The 19,082-nt window shown below is 41.6% G+C and overlaps 1 protein-coding gene across 1 annotated transcript in view; it reads left to right on the top strand.

The window, feature by feature from the left end:
- Positions 1-293: 293 nt before the first annotated feature.
- The window catches only part of LOC120545930 (ephrin-A5b-like), a 103,764-nt gene continuing 84,975 nt past the window's right edge, over positions 294-19,082 (top strand). The window contains exon 1 of the mRNA XM_039780614.1: positions 294-1,324. Within this exon, the coding sequence (XP_039636548.1) occupies positions 1,197-1,324 (128 nt within the window). The 5' untranslated portion in view covers positions 294-1,196. The remainder of the gene's footprint in view (positions 1,325-19,082) is intronic.

Raw genomic sequence — 19,082 nt, 5'->3', positions numbered from 1 at the left:
CATCTGTGCTTTGACCGGGTTATCTGCAACCTGTGAAAACGTGAAGCATCGCAAAAACTTGAGAACAAAGCAAGGCTGATCCATGATCCATTTGCATGATTCTTTGATTTCATTTCATCCCTAAGATTCAAACAAACAGTCTCTAAAGATCAGAACGCCACAACTGCAACAAAAAAAAAAAAGGCGAACATTTCTTGCAGTGTGGCCCTGGCTGACACAGAAGGAGGGAGGAAGGGGGGGGAGAGAGAGAGAGAGCGGTAGAGCGTAGGGTGAAATTGGTGGAAGCTAGGGGGTTTGTCCGGGAGAGAGCATGGCCGCAGGAGCCGGAGCGCTGCACACTTTTGGTTCGCTTCCTCCACAGTGATAACACACCGCTTTCTCGTGCGCTCTCGGGTGATGCTGCGGAGCCGCGCGCCAGGGAACATTTAACCCGGAGATCGTGTGCGGGTGTCTGTGTGTTTTACGAGAAAGGGCTTTTTTCCATTTACTGCGTGCGTTGTTGCTCGGCACGGCAGAAGCGCTCGTGCTGCCGAGGGTTCAGCCGGAGCTGAAGCTGCTGCTGCTTTAAGTCTTCTTATTCGTCTTCTTTTTGGAGGTTGATTCCCAGCGAACAGGAGAGACTCTGAAAGCTGGAGAGCGCTACGGCACAAGGACTGCGTTTCTGCTCTCTTTATCTTTGTATTGTGGGAAATTAATTCTCTGGTTTTTTTATTAGATTATTTTTTCCGCTGCGTATAGCTCCTCTCTGGGAAATCCAAGGCGAGTTGGAGAAAGTGTTCGCTGCGCCGCGCGGAGTTGAGCCGGAGGAAGATTGTTCAGGCAGAAATAGTGTGGATTTCCAGCGACTATATTCACTACTTGAAGTATCCTAGAACTGTTATATTTTTTGTTGTTGTTTCATTCTAAGCGAGTGGAGGAGTGAGCGTGTGGTGCTAAGTCGTTGACCTGACTGACAATCCGCAGACTGAGCAAGAAACGAAAGAGAGATATTTAGGCTTTTATTTCTTAGTTCCTAAACACCGAGGAGGGAGCTTCTACATCTGTGCGGGAATAAAACGCGTCAAGTGGACATTTCGCCAAACACTTCCAGCAGAAGCCTTTACAAAGCCGAGCCAGAGGAGAGAAAAAGAGAGCGAGAGAGAGAGAGAGAGAGAGGCTGGAATCAACCTTGGCTTCCCCGGAGTTCCAGAGCCAATATGCCGCAGGTGGAAATGATCCTCCTCTTCCTCACACTCATCTTTGCGATGTGTGTGTACGGCCAGGACCCGGCTTCCAAGGTGGTGACGGACCGCTACGCCGTGTACTGGAACCGCACCAACCCCAAGTAAGTAACCCCGCCGAGTGAGCACCGCTCGTCCGCAGGAACGCGCCCGGCACACGGGCGCCCTCCGCCCGCTGGAGGCGGCGGACTTCACCCTTGGCGTTGCCCGGTTGTTGCTGCACTCTAACCGGCTTGCAGCAGTTTGATTGTTGAGTGACTGGATGTGCAGTGTGTAGCCTGCACTCTGAGCCCCATTTAAAGACATCACAAGTTACCCACTTTAGAGGCTAAGCAAAACGCCACTTCATATAGCCTATTCGCATATTTAAAGAATATTCTGTTATTACGTCAATTTGCAACAAAGCCGTATTTTGATTTAACATTTGCCTTGAGTTATCACCATTGTGAACTCTTCTTCGGCGCACACACGCGCACACACGCGCACACACACACACACACACACACGGTTCAGTATTTGTTATGTTCCCGCTTGACTACAACCTTTATTTGTTTTTGTCTTCCCTGACGGATTGTTGTCACGCTTGCAGTTCATAATCCTCCATATCTGAACCAATGTTTGTGCAACACCGTAGCGGCATACATCATGACCTGACAGAGGGACAAGGCACTCTCACACAGGGCTGTCCGCTATTACGCACCATTACGCGCTATTACGCATTTGTTGTTCATTGTTTTTTCTGCACGTTCAGCTCGGGAAATGAAATATACGAGGAGGGTTGGTTACAAGCGCCGGCACAGATGCATTCGGCTGAGCTGGGCGCCGCGGCGTTGAAATAACGCCGAGTCGCTTGCAGTCTGCTGCCATCGATTAGAAATGACAGAATTGCTTTTGTGCCAAATGGAGACTCATCCTGTGAGACTCTGTAGATATGTTTTTGTCTTTGGATATATATATATATATATTTTTTTTTTTTTTTTTTTGTGGAGTTAAGAGTTTCTGTGGCTTATTCTGCTGTCACAGTGACACAGTGCTTTGCACAGAAAGTGCTCATTGAGTGTTTGGTTACTAAAAAGTGAAAAACTTTAGGTTGCTTTCCTGGTTTAAATTACTACAAGTCTAGTCTGTTCATATGAGCCCTGATCCTTCTAGTTATAATACTAAAGTGCCATTTCTCTTCCTAGACTCCCTCCTGAATGTGTCAGGACACCTCCCTGGGTGACTCAGTGCCATGGCCTTGGCACTGGAGCACTCAGTGATATAATGAGTGTGTGTCACTTTGTTTCAGTTGGACAGGAATTCTCTGCTCTGGTATTAGCTGGCTACAGTTTCGGCATGAGTCAAAAATAAAATAAAAGAACAAGAAATGATATCAACATTTGCTCAGGAGCGAGAAACTGGTCTGTTGGGCTGACAGGGTGTTAATTATTTGAATGCAAATGTTGTGGTGGTGACATCAAAGGCTGAGGGAGTTCCTGCTCATCCAACAGATAGATATCTGAGTCTGATAACGGCTTTCTGACCCACTCACAGGCTGCACGTTGTTCTGGGTTTTTTTTTCTCTTCTTTTTTTCTCTTGGCTTTCAAACCGAAAAGTCTTCAAAATCATACTACGATATCAATGGTTTGTTCCCTACCCTCTAATACGATCCACAGGAGCGTTTCATAACCTAACGCCCCTAGAGGTGACAGGAAATACAACCTTATATCTAAGGGCTGCATGTATTGAGAAAAGAGACAATAACATTGAAGAAATTGTTGAAAAAAAATCTCAAAAAAAGAGACAAAAACCTCAAAAAAAAAAGTTTTCAACGTCAAAAGGCTACAAATATCAGAAAAAGTGACAAAAAAGGCGAGGAAAACTCCAAAAGAAGCAACACAAACATCGAAACATACATTTTTTGTCCAAACAAAAAAAAAAACTTGAAAAAAGCAACAGAAATGTGGAAAAAAGCAGCAATAACTTTGGAAAAAGCCCAGAATGGATAATTGGAAATTACGCCTATGCTTATATCTAAACCAGAGATAGCAACGGTCACGGTTTTAAACACGTCGTTAACGTTATGAAATGGTCACAGTTTGGTTAGGTTTTGGCACAAAAAACGACTTAGTTATGTTTGAAAGATTGTGGTTTGGTTTCAAATTAGACGCTTCTTTCTACGTAAAGTTGAAAGATCTCGCCGTGTACTTTTATTTTCAAACAGGACTCGGACCCCGGTCCCCTGGGTGAAAGTCCTGTGTTTGTTTGACCCATCCACCACCCCAACCTTCCATCCCAACGCGGAAAATTTGGCGCTCTTACACTTCGTCGCCCTACATCCTGCTTAGCTCCCATCATAATTACTACGGCCACTAAGTTAGTGCCGCCACTACAAATGTAAATATGAGTCGTAATTGCTGCTTGTACAAAACGACTTACGTGGGCGTTTTCTTTTTTTTCTGGGGGAGGACAGTCTCTTTCAAACAGTTCCCAGTTCCCAAGTCTGGTTTCTTGGTTGCCATGCTCACCCATCCAAGGGTCCCTCCCCTCCCCCCCGCCCCACGCTGGGGCAGACAATAAGGGGGTACACAGGGGTATTTCAACTGCGGCCAAAGCACAGCGTGGTGCTCGGCCTTGTGAGAGATCCACACATGCTGAGGTCACACACTTGGTAGTAACCAGGCGAGTTGCGGGTTAAGCAGCACAGAGGGGACCGTTGTCAGGGTCAAAACCGGGGCAGTACCGCCTGCCATGGGGCCCGGGTGACGGTCCCGGCACGGCACCCCGCCTGGGCTTTGTCTCTGCAGAATGAAGGCTAAATAAATGAGTAACTCTAAATGACTGTCTCCTTTTCTCATTCATGACTTTAATCTAAACCTGACCCCGGCTGTATAATGTAAGAGAGGGCCGTGCTTAAAGCCTGGGGGCCCCCCCTTGACCTGCAGCAGAACCTAACAGTATTCCATACAAGCTCGCAGGGCCCCGGGGTCCCTGCTGTTTAATGTAACCATACTCAGTATTGGAGCTCAGGGAAACCTGCTGTGGTACAGTCCCAACTTCCAGATGAGCTTTCTCACCGCCCCCTCTTCTGCCTTCTCTGCTGCATATTTGACCAAAGTGGGGAGAAATGGCATCCGGAGCAGCAGTCCATACTCAGCCATTCATGAAATCCCCTGCAGGAGCTCTGGAATTGAAATGGGAAGTGAGTCGTGAAAAATAGAAATGCGATGACATTTTCGTGTTTTTCTATTGTTTCAAAGGGGGCTGAAAGGAACCTTTTCTTGTTGTTTTAATTCAGATAAACGTGCGTCCATGTTTGCTCTGCTTTCATCTTCCTGCCCCGATGCTTGTTGCTGATTAGGATCAGACGAGCAGGACTCTGAGCGGAGGAGAGGAGGAGTACAGTACAACCCTGAGGATGGCTCAGCTTCTCCTGGAGTTTGAAAAGCTTCCACATTGACAGCAAGTAGCTGTGCTTGTATAAGCTACCTAATGCAATTAAATGAAACTCCAGTATCTGGGGGCCTTGTTAGAGAGAAACTGCTGAGACACCATTGATGTAATGATCCTTAGTTGTTTTTCCGATGGCAGATCTCTCCAACATCGAACCAAAAGGGCTTTAGATAATTGTGCCATTTTGGTATTTATATGTCAAAGAGTAATTAATTTAGTGTAGATCCTGCGGTGAAAGCTTTGGCATTGTTCGGTCTAACTCAGAGTCAGTCCATTAGTCAAAGTGTGCAAATAGTTGCTATGCAGGTTTGGAAAGTCTGGGAATGCTTCTAATTTAGATTTAGAAAACTTTCACAAATTTAACAAAAACCTGGTAAGAGTACATGGCTAAACACTGAAGTGATTCCTTTTAGTTGTAGACTTCAAATGATTTTAGATACATTTATGGAAGAATAATGAGGTGGGCGTACTGCAAAGCAGTGTTAGCAGAATCTAGTTTATAAATCATACTTTGTTCCCCTTTCTAATAAGGTGTACTTTATAAAAAAAATTGTAACAAATGGATTTATTCATGTCATTGAATCATTTATTTCAGAACATGTAGAACAAAACCAATTTATAAATAACTTATTGACACTAACATCTGCAGACTTGCACTGTCTGTTCAGAATAAATCAAAAGAAAGGGATCCTTTTTTCCGTTGAACTGAACGATGACTCCTAAACCATGGTACGAACCGAACTGTGACTCCTAAACCATGTTATGAACCGAACCGTGACTCCTAAACCATGGTATAAACCAAACCGCGACTCTTAAACCATATTATGAACCGAACCGTGACTCCTAAACCATGGTATAAACCAAACTGTGACTCTTAAACCATATTATGAACCGAAACGTGACCCCTAAACCATGGTATGTACCGAACCGTGACTCCTAAACCATGGTATAAACCAAACCGTGACTCCTAAACCATGGTATGTACCGAACCGTGACTCCTAAACCATGGTATGTACCGAACCGTGACTCCTAAACCATGGTATGTACCGAACCGTGACTCCTAAACCATGGTATGAACTGAACCGTGACGTCTGCGTACCGTTACACCCTAATAGTTATTAAATCATTTATAAATAGATCAGAGGTTGTGGTGGAATTAGCTCTTTGCTAATGTCTGATCTATGAAGCATTAATAACTGATTTATTAACCATTATTAACCATACGTTACAACTTATAAACCCTTTATAAAGTATGCCATAAGGCATAGAAAGCTGTAAATGTCAAAAAGCTGTTAATGAATGGATTTTAGTACACCCACAATCAGACACCACTATATGCAGTATTATATATATATATATATATATATATATATATATATATATATATATATATATATATATATTTTATTAACATTAATAAAGCCATTAGTTACAGTTTAAGACTTTATCGTGTGTTTTATCAGATTTGATTATAGCAATCCAAACATTTGTCCTTTTTGTGTGATCAATAAAGTGCTATTAACACCGGTATCAACCATTAATAAAGTCATTAGTTACAGCTTTATTAGAAAGTGGCAACGATACAGAAGCCTCCCAATGAAGACAAGAAATCAAAACCCATAAAATAAAAGCTGTAGCTTTCATGGTTGAAATGCTCATGTAAGAAAAATGAGTCACAGATGTTCCTTGTCAGCTTTGCCGTCTGTGTCGGCAACCAAATGATGGAATAAAGTGCATGAGTGGGGTATTTACTGCTGCTCTGACAAGGAGCTATTAGCGAATTCCCTGCTCACCAGCTATTTAGCTGCTTCATTAAAACCCACGCGGGTCCATATGGTCCGCATGCAGGCGTTGCCCTGGCCCAAGGTGTTTATTTGTTGCTGATAGGCGGGATCAACGGAGAATCAGGGCCGAGTTCCGTCCCTAATCTCCCAAGCTGTTTGTGTCTCCGACGCCATGGAAACTGATACCCCTCGTCATCAAAGAACCTCATTGGGTGGGACTAAGGACCTGACAGCTGGGGAGAGGGGGATTCCAGCATTCAGGGAGAGCACTGTCACCCCAGGGGTTTCCTTTAATCCCTGATAATGCCCATCCAAAGCCTTCCCAAGCAGATGCAACATATTTCTCCATAAGACAATCAAAGAATCGTTTCAGTGGCCTGTTTGCATTTTGGTTCTAAGTGTGGTTGACTTACAGCAGTGGTTTCCAATCCTTTTTGGTCTGAGGTACCCCCACAGCCATGTCAGATGAACTCACGTACCCCTTCATCAGTTCCCAAGTTATGTTCCAAATGGAGAATGTCCTCCCCCAAAAAACGCTCACTTAGGTCGCTTGTTCAAGCAGCAATTACGACCTATATTTAGAGTAATGGCGCAGGCTAGTAATTTTGTTGGGAGTAAAGCAGGAAGTAAGGTGATGTACTATAAGAGCGCCAAATTTCCATGTAAGGAGGCAGGTTGGGTTGGTGGATGGGTCAAACAAAACATAAGGCTTTGGCTTCAGGGTTCAAGTCCTGTTTGAGAATCAGAGTAAATGGCGACCCTAACGCCTAACGTAACCGGAAGTGAAGTAATATCTTATATCTTTTTCTGAAACCCAACTAAGTAGATTTGGTGCGTGAACATAACCAAGTAATTTTTGTGCCTAAACATAGGCAAACTGTGACCTGTTTGACAATGTTTGGCACGTTTAAAACTGCAACCTTTACGTTCAAAACCGCGACCGACATTCTCTAGTTTAGATACAATGGCGGTGTCCCATATAAGACTGTAGGAACAAACAACCCAAATCTTCGGGCGGTTTGGAGGACTAATCGTCCAAATGTATAACACTATTCATTATATCAAAGTGGTCATTTATTTTTTTATACAATTAAACTGTCAGTATTAAGGTTGGTTTGGTCAGCAATTGACTAAAACTAGCATACTGGGCTACTACTACTTAAAACAAAGTTGAACATTGACCATCCATCCTTTAACTTTTAGCTTTATTTCAACCATTTATCCAGTAGGCTACTTAGAACTTATCATTTGAACTGTTTAGCCATTACTTCTGGCTATTTATTTCTACCCTTTAGTCATTACTTTTTGCTACCCGTTTTAAATTCTGTGCTCGCTTGCTAACTTGTTTTCTCTTACGTAAATGCAACATGCAGTGTTCTTACAGTTCACTGAATGTATATATTTTTTTAATCAAACCATAATTCAAAAATTTTCAAATTAGTAGCTACCCGACAATCTTGCCCCGTACCCCCCCCCTTGGGTACAAGTACGCCTGGTTGGGAATCACTGACTTAGAAGACCTCTCTGATGATCCAAACTGTCTCTTTCCTCTCAGTTTTCAGACATAATTAATTGCTTTTGGTTGAGCCTATAGCTCAGAAATGGTACTTAAGGTCCTTGACTTGACGCTTGCACACATTTCTTGTCATGGCAGAACAACCTCCGCTATTTCCTTTTCTTACTCTGCTCTCTTTTTAATCTCCACTTAAAGAAACAATAAACCACTTTTCACTCGGTGGACAGCTGATGTTGTGATAGTTTCCCAGTGGCATTGTGAGTTGCCCCGATCGCATTGTTCCCAGTGTTTACCCTCGCTTTCCCCTCTCAGCCTTTTCCCCGGCTCCCTGCCGCTCGGTTCCGCTTGGATTAAAAACCAGGCACAAAAAGGCAAACCGCGTCCAAATATTGACTGGACCTCAGGACCGCAGCCTCTCTCCCAAGCGCCATTGTTCCGCTCAAACTCAGCGGCCCATGGACGGCTTTTAGCTGTGCAGAGAGACGGGCCGAGAGCAGGAGACGGGAGATGATGGTTGCGGAGAGCGTGCATATGTTATCGGAGGTGGGGCAAGGGGGATTGTAACAGGACAGGACAATACAGTCGCTGGGGGTGAGAGAAACTTCCTCCTAAGAGGCCAGAGGCTACGACAGGGGAAACAGTGTCCAGGCCGCGGAGTCCCAGGGTGGGGTCAGAACCAATGTTTCCACCCTGAGGAAGTGTCAATCTCTAAAAGGCATCAAAGAGAGCCTGTCTGAATGTGATTTCCTGCAGAGCAGGGTTCAGAGAACTATCAATAAAGTGAGGATGAGAGGCTCCTTATCTGAGGTTTACCTTCCATTTTATTACAAAGTGCAGCAGCATTAAGCCTGCTCGCAGCACTTCAGTCTCTCAGTGCTTGAAATGAAAAGAGCGTCACATCGCCAGTGGTGGAATGGAACTAAGAAGATTTACTCAAGTGCTGTACCTTAAGTACAAATTTGACTCTTTTCGTGCCACTTTCTACTTTTACTCCACTACTTTTCAGATGGAAATGTTGTACTTTTTACTCCACTTCATGTATCCGACAGCTTTAGTTACTGGTTACAAACTAAGATTTTTGCACACAAAACACACGTAGTTTATAAAATATGTTTTATTTTAAATTAAACAACCCAACAATACAACAGACTTTTACTTGTAACAGAGTAGTATTAGTATAACAGTGTGGTACTTTCTCATATTGTGCCAGTTTGCTACCACTCAGAGTACTTTAATCAGTCGTGCCTTACGGAATGTACATAATAAGAGTGAGCTCCATAGACTCAGCTCTCCGCAGATTGGGGGGGGGGAGACAGTTGTCCTGTGGAGACACCCGACATTCCCCCATGCTCTCTACGACCCTGCCTGCAGAGAGAGGCCGCCCCCGCCTTCCCTTTACGCTCTCACTAATAAGGCGAGGCCCTCAGGCCGACGGGGCCTGATTGACAGGAAGCAGTGACGAAAGGTTACTAATAAGTGTGGACGCTTTATTGGTTCGCGGCAAGTGTTTCTCTGCATTTCTGCAAATGCACTGGCGGCTACAGTCATTGTGTTGCAGGTTGGTGCATTTTCTTTTCGTTTGCTGTTTTTTTTTCCCCTTCTTCATCACAAGCAATTTCCATGTTGAAAAAGGTTTTGAGCCCCAAAAGTATTGGTTTCCTAACATAAGAGCAACAAATCATCAAAGTGCAGCATGATCACTTTATTTTCCGAATCCAGCAGACGTCAACTTGTTTCATGAATTTTTCTAGAATTTAGTGACCGTAATCATGAACGGAATGGAATCGAGACAAATTCGACTTGAATTTAGAAAATCTGACGTCAAGGTGAACGAATCGACCCACGCAGTAGGACCCTTTCATCAAGGTTCCCGGTACAAATCAACTAGTTTCGAGAATTTTCTAGAACTGAGTCTCTTTGGAAGAAGATTGAAGTATTGACCGGGGTAAATCGTTGAACTGGAATCAAGAAAAAAAAATAATCACACTTCTAGAAAAATAATCTAGAAAATTCCATTTAGCAGAAGCCAAAAAGTCTGCCAGTGCAGCATGATAACTTAAACATGATTCCATTTCAAATCAACTACTTCAAGAATGTTTTTCGAACTTTTTCGTTTGTCGGTATCTTGATAGAAGAAATAATATGGGAGATCACAGCTTTAAAGAAAATTTATTTATGTATCGGCTTTATTTTAGAAATCTTTACTTAAAATGTGTAAAAACAAATCTAGCAGTGAAGCCAGATAACTTCCGTCCAATAAAAAAAAAACTTGTCACCAGAAAGTTCTAGAATTGATTGTCTGTATCTTGAAAGAAGACAGAACAAGTCAAATTGCTGCACAAGAGAAAACAAACTTGAATCTGACTAAAGTCCACTCAAAAGTGAAGAAAAAAAATTCAAACACTAAAATGTTTCTTGATCTAGAGAACCTGAAGAAAATCTGGCAGCGGTATGATTTTTCCAACCTGTTTTTCAATACAATAATAAACCTGTATGACAGAAGAATGATTCCAGAATTTAATTATCTTGAAAGAAGGGAAATTGCGACTTGAATGTGAAAAAAAAAAAAAAAATCACCAAACATATTAGACAGGTGGAAACAGGTTAAGATAATCGTTCTGTATTAGCAGATTTCTTAGCACTTGTTGAAGAAAACAACTTTTATGACTTGATGAGATTGATAGTGTCCTGATCAGATACTGTGTGAGCTTGCCATCCTGGGTTTGATATGCACGACAGTCAATGAATGGATTATAGGGGTGGACTTTCCAGGTCTAATCTCACAGTCTCACTCCACTGCACAGAGGTTCACTTTTCTGCCGTTTGAATCTTTTCGTGTGTGTGTGTGAATGCTGTTTAAATGTGAGTGGTGAAATGGCATCCCCCGTGTCTTTGTAGGCACCGGTGAGGGTATTAGCAAAGAGGCTCTAAGGGGCTTAAGAGGTCAGCCCTCCCTTTGTGTGGAGACACAAAACACTTCCTGTGGGACCCTTCACCCCTCTGTGTTCTCCCCCCAGAAAGCCAGGCCCTGCCTGACCATTCACATTAATCAGCCTTAGCTCCTAATGACTGCAGTAAAGCTTCGGAAAACGGCCTCTAAAAAAGCTCCTAAAGAGCCACTAAGCTGCTAACAGACAGGGCATGGCTGCTGCTGTTTGTAGGGCAGCACACAGTATCACAAAGAGTGCAGGGCGGCTGCTGCTTGGCCATCGCTACAGCCCCACCACCTCAAAAAAAAGTGAAAGGGGAGTCTTTCTTTGGTTTGGAAACTAGAGTCCAAAAAACAGTTTGACAGAGAACGCTACAGCTGCACTGAAAACAAATGTGACCAATAAATCTCTTTGTGTCATCGGCTGTAGAAGTCTTTGTTTCAGTCATTTTCTACATTTTGTCTTGATTCTAGTGCGACAGTTGGCCTTACTTTATGTCTTTTCTTCCAGAAATGTCTTTAAACAAGTTGCTTTGTATGGGAGACAGGCTGGAATAATGTCAACACTCATTCTCTGTGTGTTATTAACTTTTTTTTTTTTTTTAAATGGTGCATTTTTCTACATTTAGCCTTCATTCTAGTGCAACTATTGGCCTCATCCTATGTTTTTTCTTACTAGGAAAAGTCTTTTCATCTTTCCTCCAGACATTAAGGAGTCATATTAGACAACATGACTTGATAATAGGGAGATTCTTTCGCAGTGTAGATGTTAAAAGGTGCATTTTCTACACCATTCTAAAAGTAGAGTCAATATAAAGAATTAGTGGATCTAACTAGGCAGCTGCAACTAACGGCTGTTTTCATTGTCGAATTATTCTGTTGATTATGTTCTGGATTAATGGATCAGTTGTTGTGGTCTAGAAAATGTCAGGAAATGATGAAAAATGTCGATCAGTGTTTCCCAAAGCCCAGGATGAAATGCCCTGAAATGTCTTGTTTTGTCCACAGCTCAAATAGATTCAGTCTACTGTCACAGAGGAGCGAAGAAACTAGAAAATATTCATATTAAGAAGCCGGAATCAAAGATTTTGGACTTTTTGTTTTTTTCACAAGAAAGGACCCAAACCCATTAATGAATTACCATTAGGGCATTGGGAACTAGCAATAGCTATGAATGCTGTGATGCTGTACATTGGAGATGTGCTGCACAAATGTTTATGTCTAAGCATCTGCCCCTATTCAAATAAACGTGAAATGAAAATGAATGAAAAAAGTGGCCGATTAATTTAAATACTTGATGACTATATCGAATGATCTTTGCAGCTCTAGATTCAACAGCACTGAGTGAAAGAGGTCGGCGGTGTTTTTCTTTTGCATGTTTGGATTATTGTATGTAGGTGATATACCTCTCTTTGTTGGATTATTCAGCTTCACTTTGGACTCCAAACTGTTAAAAGTCTGCGGTTTTCGACTCGTTAGCTGGGATGTCAGTACGGGGAAGGCTTCGCTGTCTCTTCTGCTCTAAGACAAATGGGAGGCAATAAGAACATTGGCACGTCTGTAGATTGAAATCATATATGATTGCAGCTGAAATGTCAATTGGCTCCAAGTGTGATGATTTTTGACAGTGGGTGGCCAAACCTCAGAGTAAATGTTTCTGGAAGTGTATTTGGGTCACCGCGGCCTCTGGAGGGACGCCTGAAACTAAAGAGTATGTGTTCCTCCTCATCAGGGCCATATTTCCTGATCTTAAATGGCTGATGGCTCTTGCTTAGCTCTTTGTATATCTTGGAAGAAATTACGACAAAAGCTGACGTGTGAGCGCTTTGCTCTTCCCGACGATGTTTTTGTGTGAATTGCGTGTGATTCACAGCGCGGGCCCGTACGATATAGGCTAGGTTTGTCTTTCAGCCACGTAGGCAGACCCACACATCTCTTATGAGGCAAAAAATATGCTTTTGTGGGAGACGGCGCTGCGGTGTAATCGCTTAACGTTTCTCCGGTTCAAATTACTCGTGGAATCATTTGGGGTAAGATGTAGAGCGGGGCGATATGGAGAAAATCAAATAGCCCGATATTTTTGACCAAATACCTCGATATCGATATGGTGGCAATATTCTAGTGTTGACAATTGGTGCTTTCACAAAATATGCACAATGAGATTTATGATAATCATCAGTTATGTTGATTTAAAAACTATGTGGGCAAAGGCAAATAATAGAACAGCTACAACAGTCTGGTGTGTTCAGAAAATGACATCACTTTACTGTAACGCAGCCTTTAAAACCAGGAAAAGACACCACTTGTGTCATATCAGGATATTACGATATCCAAAATTTAAGACAATATCTAGCCTCATATCACGATATCGATATAATATCGATATGTTGCCCAGCCCTAGTAAGAGGGTTTTATGTGATGTAGCAGTGGAAGAAGCATTCAGATCCTTTACTTAAAAGTACTAATACCACACTGTAAAAATACTCTGTTCCAAATAAGTATAGACCGGGGCTGTTTTTTTTTTTTTGGCAGTTTGCAGATTGTCCGTATCAGCGTTTTATATGCCTTATAACAGATAAAGTTAATGAATTCAAAAGTGCTCTACTTTGGCTCGGCTACAGCTCTGTGTCTGTCCCTCTGCTCCAGTTCCACTCTCCACTGAGTCTGACTTAATGTCCCGCCCACAACACTGTCTGACTCTCTTTGACTCAGTGTTATGTTGAAAGTTTCTAATGTATTAAATAATTGCTTAAAGCATTTAAACTAAGTTGTGTGTCGGATTTTGTAACATTCCAAAAATCTTGATTTTGACTTAAAAGATTTGAATTTTCACTGTAAATGCATATCGGCTCCAAATATCGGTTATCGGTTTTCCGTTAATAATCGGTATCGGTATCGGCCTTGAAAAAAACCAATATCGGTCGAGTCCCCGGTTACAAGTAAAAGTCCTGCATTGAAAATGTTACTTAAGTAAAAGTATGAAAGTATCATCAGGAAAATGTACTTTAAAAGTATAAAAAGTAAAAGCACTTCAACGCAGGAAAATCCTCCCATTTTAGAAACTGGAAAGGATCCAAACAGTTGTGTGTGTTTAATAGTCTAATCATTTCAGCTGCACTTGTAGGCCGTTATATTGTCGGGTAGTTTAATTCATAATAAAACATATTTTATGAACTACATGCGTTTTGTCTGCAAAAATCTTAATCTGTAAAGTAACTAAAGCTGTCAGACAAGTACAGTACTTGAGTACACGTACTCCGTGACATTCCACCACTGATCTGATGATGGTTTGGAGCTGAACCGCAAAAGAGGACAAAGTTTTTTGCTTGTTTTCTCCGTTTTTTCAGCCACCCTGGGTGCAGACTAAGGAAAGGAGGGAGTGTGTGGGGGGGGGGGGGAATTGTCATGATTGTGTCTGCGTGTGAAGAACAGTTGTTGTTACATGAACTCGCCGTGACTTTGCGGGACCTTTTTTCGTGTGGCTCTCCGCTCCGTTGGGACTCAAAGTGTTTCCTCCTGTTGGATTTCAGCACACTTGGTGCCCTGGGTATCCATGAAATATTCAAAAAGCTGTTGTGTGATCACACGATATAGATAGAGCCTGGACAGACCTTCACACGCAACCTGGAGAAATCCAGGTCAGGGCCGCCGCCACTTTAATACAGGGGTCGACATTATGTCGGGCTTTTATTTTATGTTTCCTATTAATTTTTTTTTAACTAAATCTTTTCCTGGCCTGGCGTTGCCTTGATGATGAATGACTGCGATTAAATAGTTTTTTTTGTTGTTGTGGTATTTTATCATCGCACAACTTGAGTTGCAGGGTCATTAATTGAAATCTCAGACTGCCAACATGTGGAGCTACACTTTCCACGAGGACGTGGCTGACTTCTCCTCCTCATCGCCTTCCTCTTTTCATTGTGCTGCTGCTGCTGCTGCTGCGTTGGTGCGGGGAGCACAAGGCAGCCATTTTCCAAAATTCGGCTCCATTTTGTTTCAAGGAATATAAAAAAAGTAGGTTACGAATCCTGGGATGTCACTTGAGCATTCCCTGATCTTTTCTGATCTGACGCTCGACTACTGCAAAGAAAACAAAATCCCCTTCTTATACAGACACACGTGAATGACTCCATAGGAACTCATTTATGCCTGTTAACGAGTTATTAAAGTCGGATTTTCCTAAAAACTGGAAAATATCCATGTGGAGTTCAAATATTTCGTTCTTTTTTTCCTCAATTCTAGTGCAGTGTCATGCTTTTATTTTCTTCTTTTCTAGTTTCAAGTCAACCCCAAAATTTTTCATTTACATAGCCCACCATCACAAATCACAAATTTGCCTCAAAGAGATACAGACATTAATTTCCAGAAAATCGTCTTCCTTGGAAGTTCTTGTTATTGGTTTCTATTGGAATTAGGCTGGAAGTGAGAATTCTTTCTGTGCAGACAGACAGCTTCCCTTTGTGTGAAGAAAATTGAAGAAAACTTTGTGGCCTTTTTTTTTTTTTCATCTTTTGACATTGTATGAGCAGACGGATGAAGGCTGAACTTTGGGGGCAAAGCGAGAAGCAGCACTGCCAAAAAAATAAAAATAAAAGATGTACTTCCACAAACACGCTAAAATATTGGGGACTTTCTGCAAACCTATGCTAGTTTGAAACAAAACCAATCAAGCGGTGAGGAAGACTAAATGACTTGATTTTCCCAAAACCGCTATATGAAATCCGGCCATGACAAAACATCATCTCATCTCAAATGGAGCTGCGAAGCCGAATCCATTAGTTGTCAACTGATGAATTCATTGCCAGCTACCTTGATGATCCATTTATCAGTTTGAGTCATAAAACAAGTAAAGATTCTGTGATTCCAGCTTCCTAAACGTGAATATCTTTCCAGTTTCTTCTCTCCTCTGTGACGGTGAACTGAATATCTTCGAGTTGTGGACAAAACGAGACATTTCAGGACGTCACCTTGGCCTGATCGTCACCATATTGTTGACATTTAATAGACCAAACAACCGATCGCTTAAACGAGAAAATAACTGACCGATTAATCGACAATGCAAATAATCGGGATGAATAAAGTATCTATCCATCTATCTATCTATCTATCCATCCATCCATCTAGTTGCAGCCCTAATCTTCCAGGATATATAGTAAATCCAGGATGAAGGTTGTGCAGGTTGTTGAAGCTACGTTGGGTCTGACAGAGTCATGACACATCAACCCTAACCCTAACCCTAACCCTAACCATCAACTTGTCATGACTGACTATATTTCTATTTAAATCTTAAATCCCAGACTATACTCATATTGCACGATTCCCTCTGTGTATATTTTTTTGTAAATTTGTAAATTCTATTGTACTGCATACTTAACAGTATTTCTATTTTATATTTCTTACTGTCCTGTTTTTTATTCTTCATATGTTTAGATGTTACGTGAGTGTTGTACTTTGAGAGCAAAGATTAACCGGAGTCAAACTCCTTGTTTTTTTACGCAAACCTGGTCAATAAAGCTGATTCTGATGACAAAAAAACCTCATAATCTCTAATCTCATAAGCGTTTCTGACTTTATGACACGTTTATGACAGTGTCATGTCACTCTTATGTAGACACCTTCAAGTAAAGTGTAACCAAATAATCTATATAAAAAAAAGTTGATCATCCTTAAGTAATGTGTTTTACGGCTTCGCCTACCGAGCTCTGATTGACCTACTAACACATTGATGGCGGTCCACGCTGTGATGTGGTAGTTTGTGCGTGGCGTCCTATAGGAGCTGGCACCTTGGCTCCAGCGTATCACGCCGCACGGGCAGACGCTGCCAGCGCTATAGCGCTGATGATCCTCTTTTATGTCTTGGCTCCAATCGAGGGGTGGGAGGGGGTGGGGTGGGGGGCCGGAGTTATTCTAGTGCATAATTGATGGAGGAGTTAGAATAGCAGAAGTAATGCGATGAGAGGGTGCAGCCGAGCGGAGCGAGGGATCGCGTGCGTGGGGCTGCAAACATTGCAGGGGACGAGAGGAGGGCATCTGGCGGAGAACAGGTCCCAGCGCTGACAAGACACAGAATATGTCAGCGCTCCCTCGGCCAATCACAGCGTTCCTCTTTCCCCGCCCAATCAGATGCGGCTCCTCGGAGGTAGAGTACTACGTTCCCATGAACCGGGGCAAGAGACTTCTAGGAGCTCTTGTCCGGCTTCTGTTCCTTTATGATTTGTGGTTTTTTTTTTATTTTTAATTTATAATTTACTTCACTTTTATTCCAGAAAGCACATACAGGTTATGGCAAGGGCCGCACGGTGTGAGGAAAAATATGCGATTTAGTGATAAAAAGATATAAACTTGTGATGAATAAGTGTACTCAGTTCTGGATTTCTGCCGCTTGCAGTATTCAGCTAAAACACGACACGTTTGAAAAGAAAGAAAGCAAATCCTGTCCAACATTTTATTGAACAAACTGAACATTGAATAAACAATAAAAGACACTAAAAAAAAAGCAATGGCAGTTGCATTTTAATGTGGAGTTTTCGACCGATATGTCCTTTCAAATAACACAGAAAAAAAAAGAAAAAAAAAAATCGGTCACAATATTTCGCAGCCTTTTGCGATGTGTTTATTGCAGCAGTTGATGCAATTGATCTCTGAAGATATTGTGCAGCCCTAAAAAATAACTTAACAGGACTATGAGATTGTCTATCTATGACTATTGTTTTTTAGCCTAGTTTTGATTTACGAGACAAAAAACAGGTTCTCTCTACAGGTTTTGGTTACAGAAGATATTCCCCCCTAAGTAGTAAGAGCGAGAGAGACTGAGAGAATGACGGTTAGATTTTAAAGTGCAGTTTTCTGCTGATATTTTCTTTCAACCGACACAAAAAAAAAAATCTCGAAATGTCTTTCGCGATGTTGATATCGCGATGGTGGTAAAAAAAAAAAAAAAAAAACGATATATTGTGCAGCCCCCTAGTAATGACAAATGAAATATTGTTCTCAGTAATAGTACAACAGAGATCTGACATGTTTCAGGGGCCAGATATTATTTGTGGTTCCCAATCTGATTGGGATGTATAATTGAGATAATCACATTTTACTGGAGATTCCTTTAAACTGGAAAGGAATGTTGTAAATTACCAAGAGGGGTGCTTTTTTTTTGGGAGATGGGGGCTCAAGAAGGCTTTCTTTCTTTCTTTGTTTTTTCCCTTTCTTTGTCCCTGTAGTGGATTCTTACACGTCGGGCTCTGCGCTATCAGCGACGACAGGGTGGCTATCGCACCTAGACGAGCACCTACAAAAGAGAAACTAATGGCCCGACGAGCTCGTATTGTCCGACTCACAAAAAGGCGACCCGTCCCCCGTCCCGCTTCAAAGAGACTGACCAACTCTGAGGGAACAAACCCCCCCAAAAAACACAGGAGATGGGTTTCAGCCATCAGCCAACCTCGCCCAGAGTTTCACTCTGATTCAATGTCATGAATAAAGTTAAAAAAACAATAAAAAAACTAGAATGTCTGAAATTAATAATTTGGAATCTAAAATGATTAGGGGTAGAAAAGGTTTAGGGTTAGGGTTTAGGGTTTAAGATTAGAAAAAGGTTAGGGGTTAGGGTTATACAAAATATTGAATCACTGCAAAAAACAGTAAACGGTATATGAGTGAATTTGTTTAAGAATTGGAAGATAAGTCAAAAGAGTGAAAAGAAAATTAAAAACAAGCATTTCAAAAGAAACAAAAGTCTTTGATTAGTACTAAAAAACAAGAAAATCCTCACTTTACTCTGGTACTGAATTCATCCCTTCATAGTTATATTAAATTGTTATGACTTACAAACACAAGAGCACTGCAAAAAACTAAAAACTACTTCAAACCAAGCCAGTGGTGGTGAAATGACGGCACTCGTTTTCAGTAGAAGAAATTCATTTTGGGATTTTCTAGAAACGATAAAGTCAGTATTGTGGAATAACACAGCATTAAGTCAGAAAAGCCGACTCAAAACACCCAAATAACCTCATTAGCAGATTATTTGTGCATTTTCTTTTAATGAAATATGCTTCTGGAATTAAGCAAATTGGAAAAACTGGAGTTTTTTTTGCACAGTAATCAGCACACCTCCAATTACATTTGGTCTCCTATTTTTATTATTATTATTATTATGATGATTATTATATTATTATTATTATTATTACACAGAGATAATGACTCC

This window comes from Perca fluviatilis, chromosome 17, assembly GCF_010015445.1.
Source record: "Perca fluviatilis chromosome 17, GENO_Pfluv_1.0, whole genome shotgun sequence".
NCBI classification, from domain to species: domain Eukaryota; kingdom Metazoa; phylum Chordata; class Actinopteri; order Perciformes; family Percidae; genus Perca; species Perca fluviatilis.
This window is presented reverse-complemented; position numbering and strand designations above follow the sequence as displayed.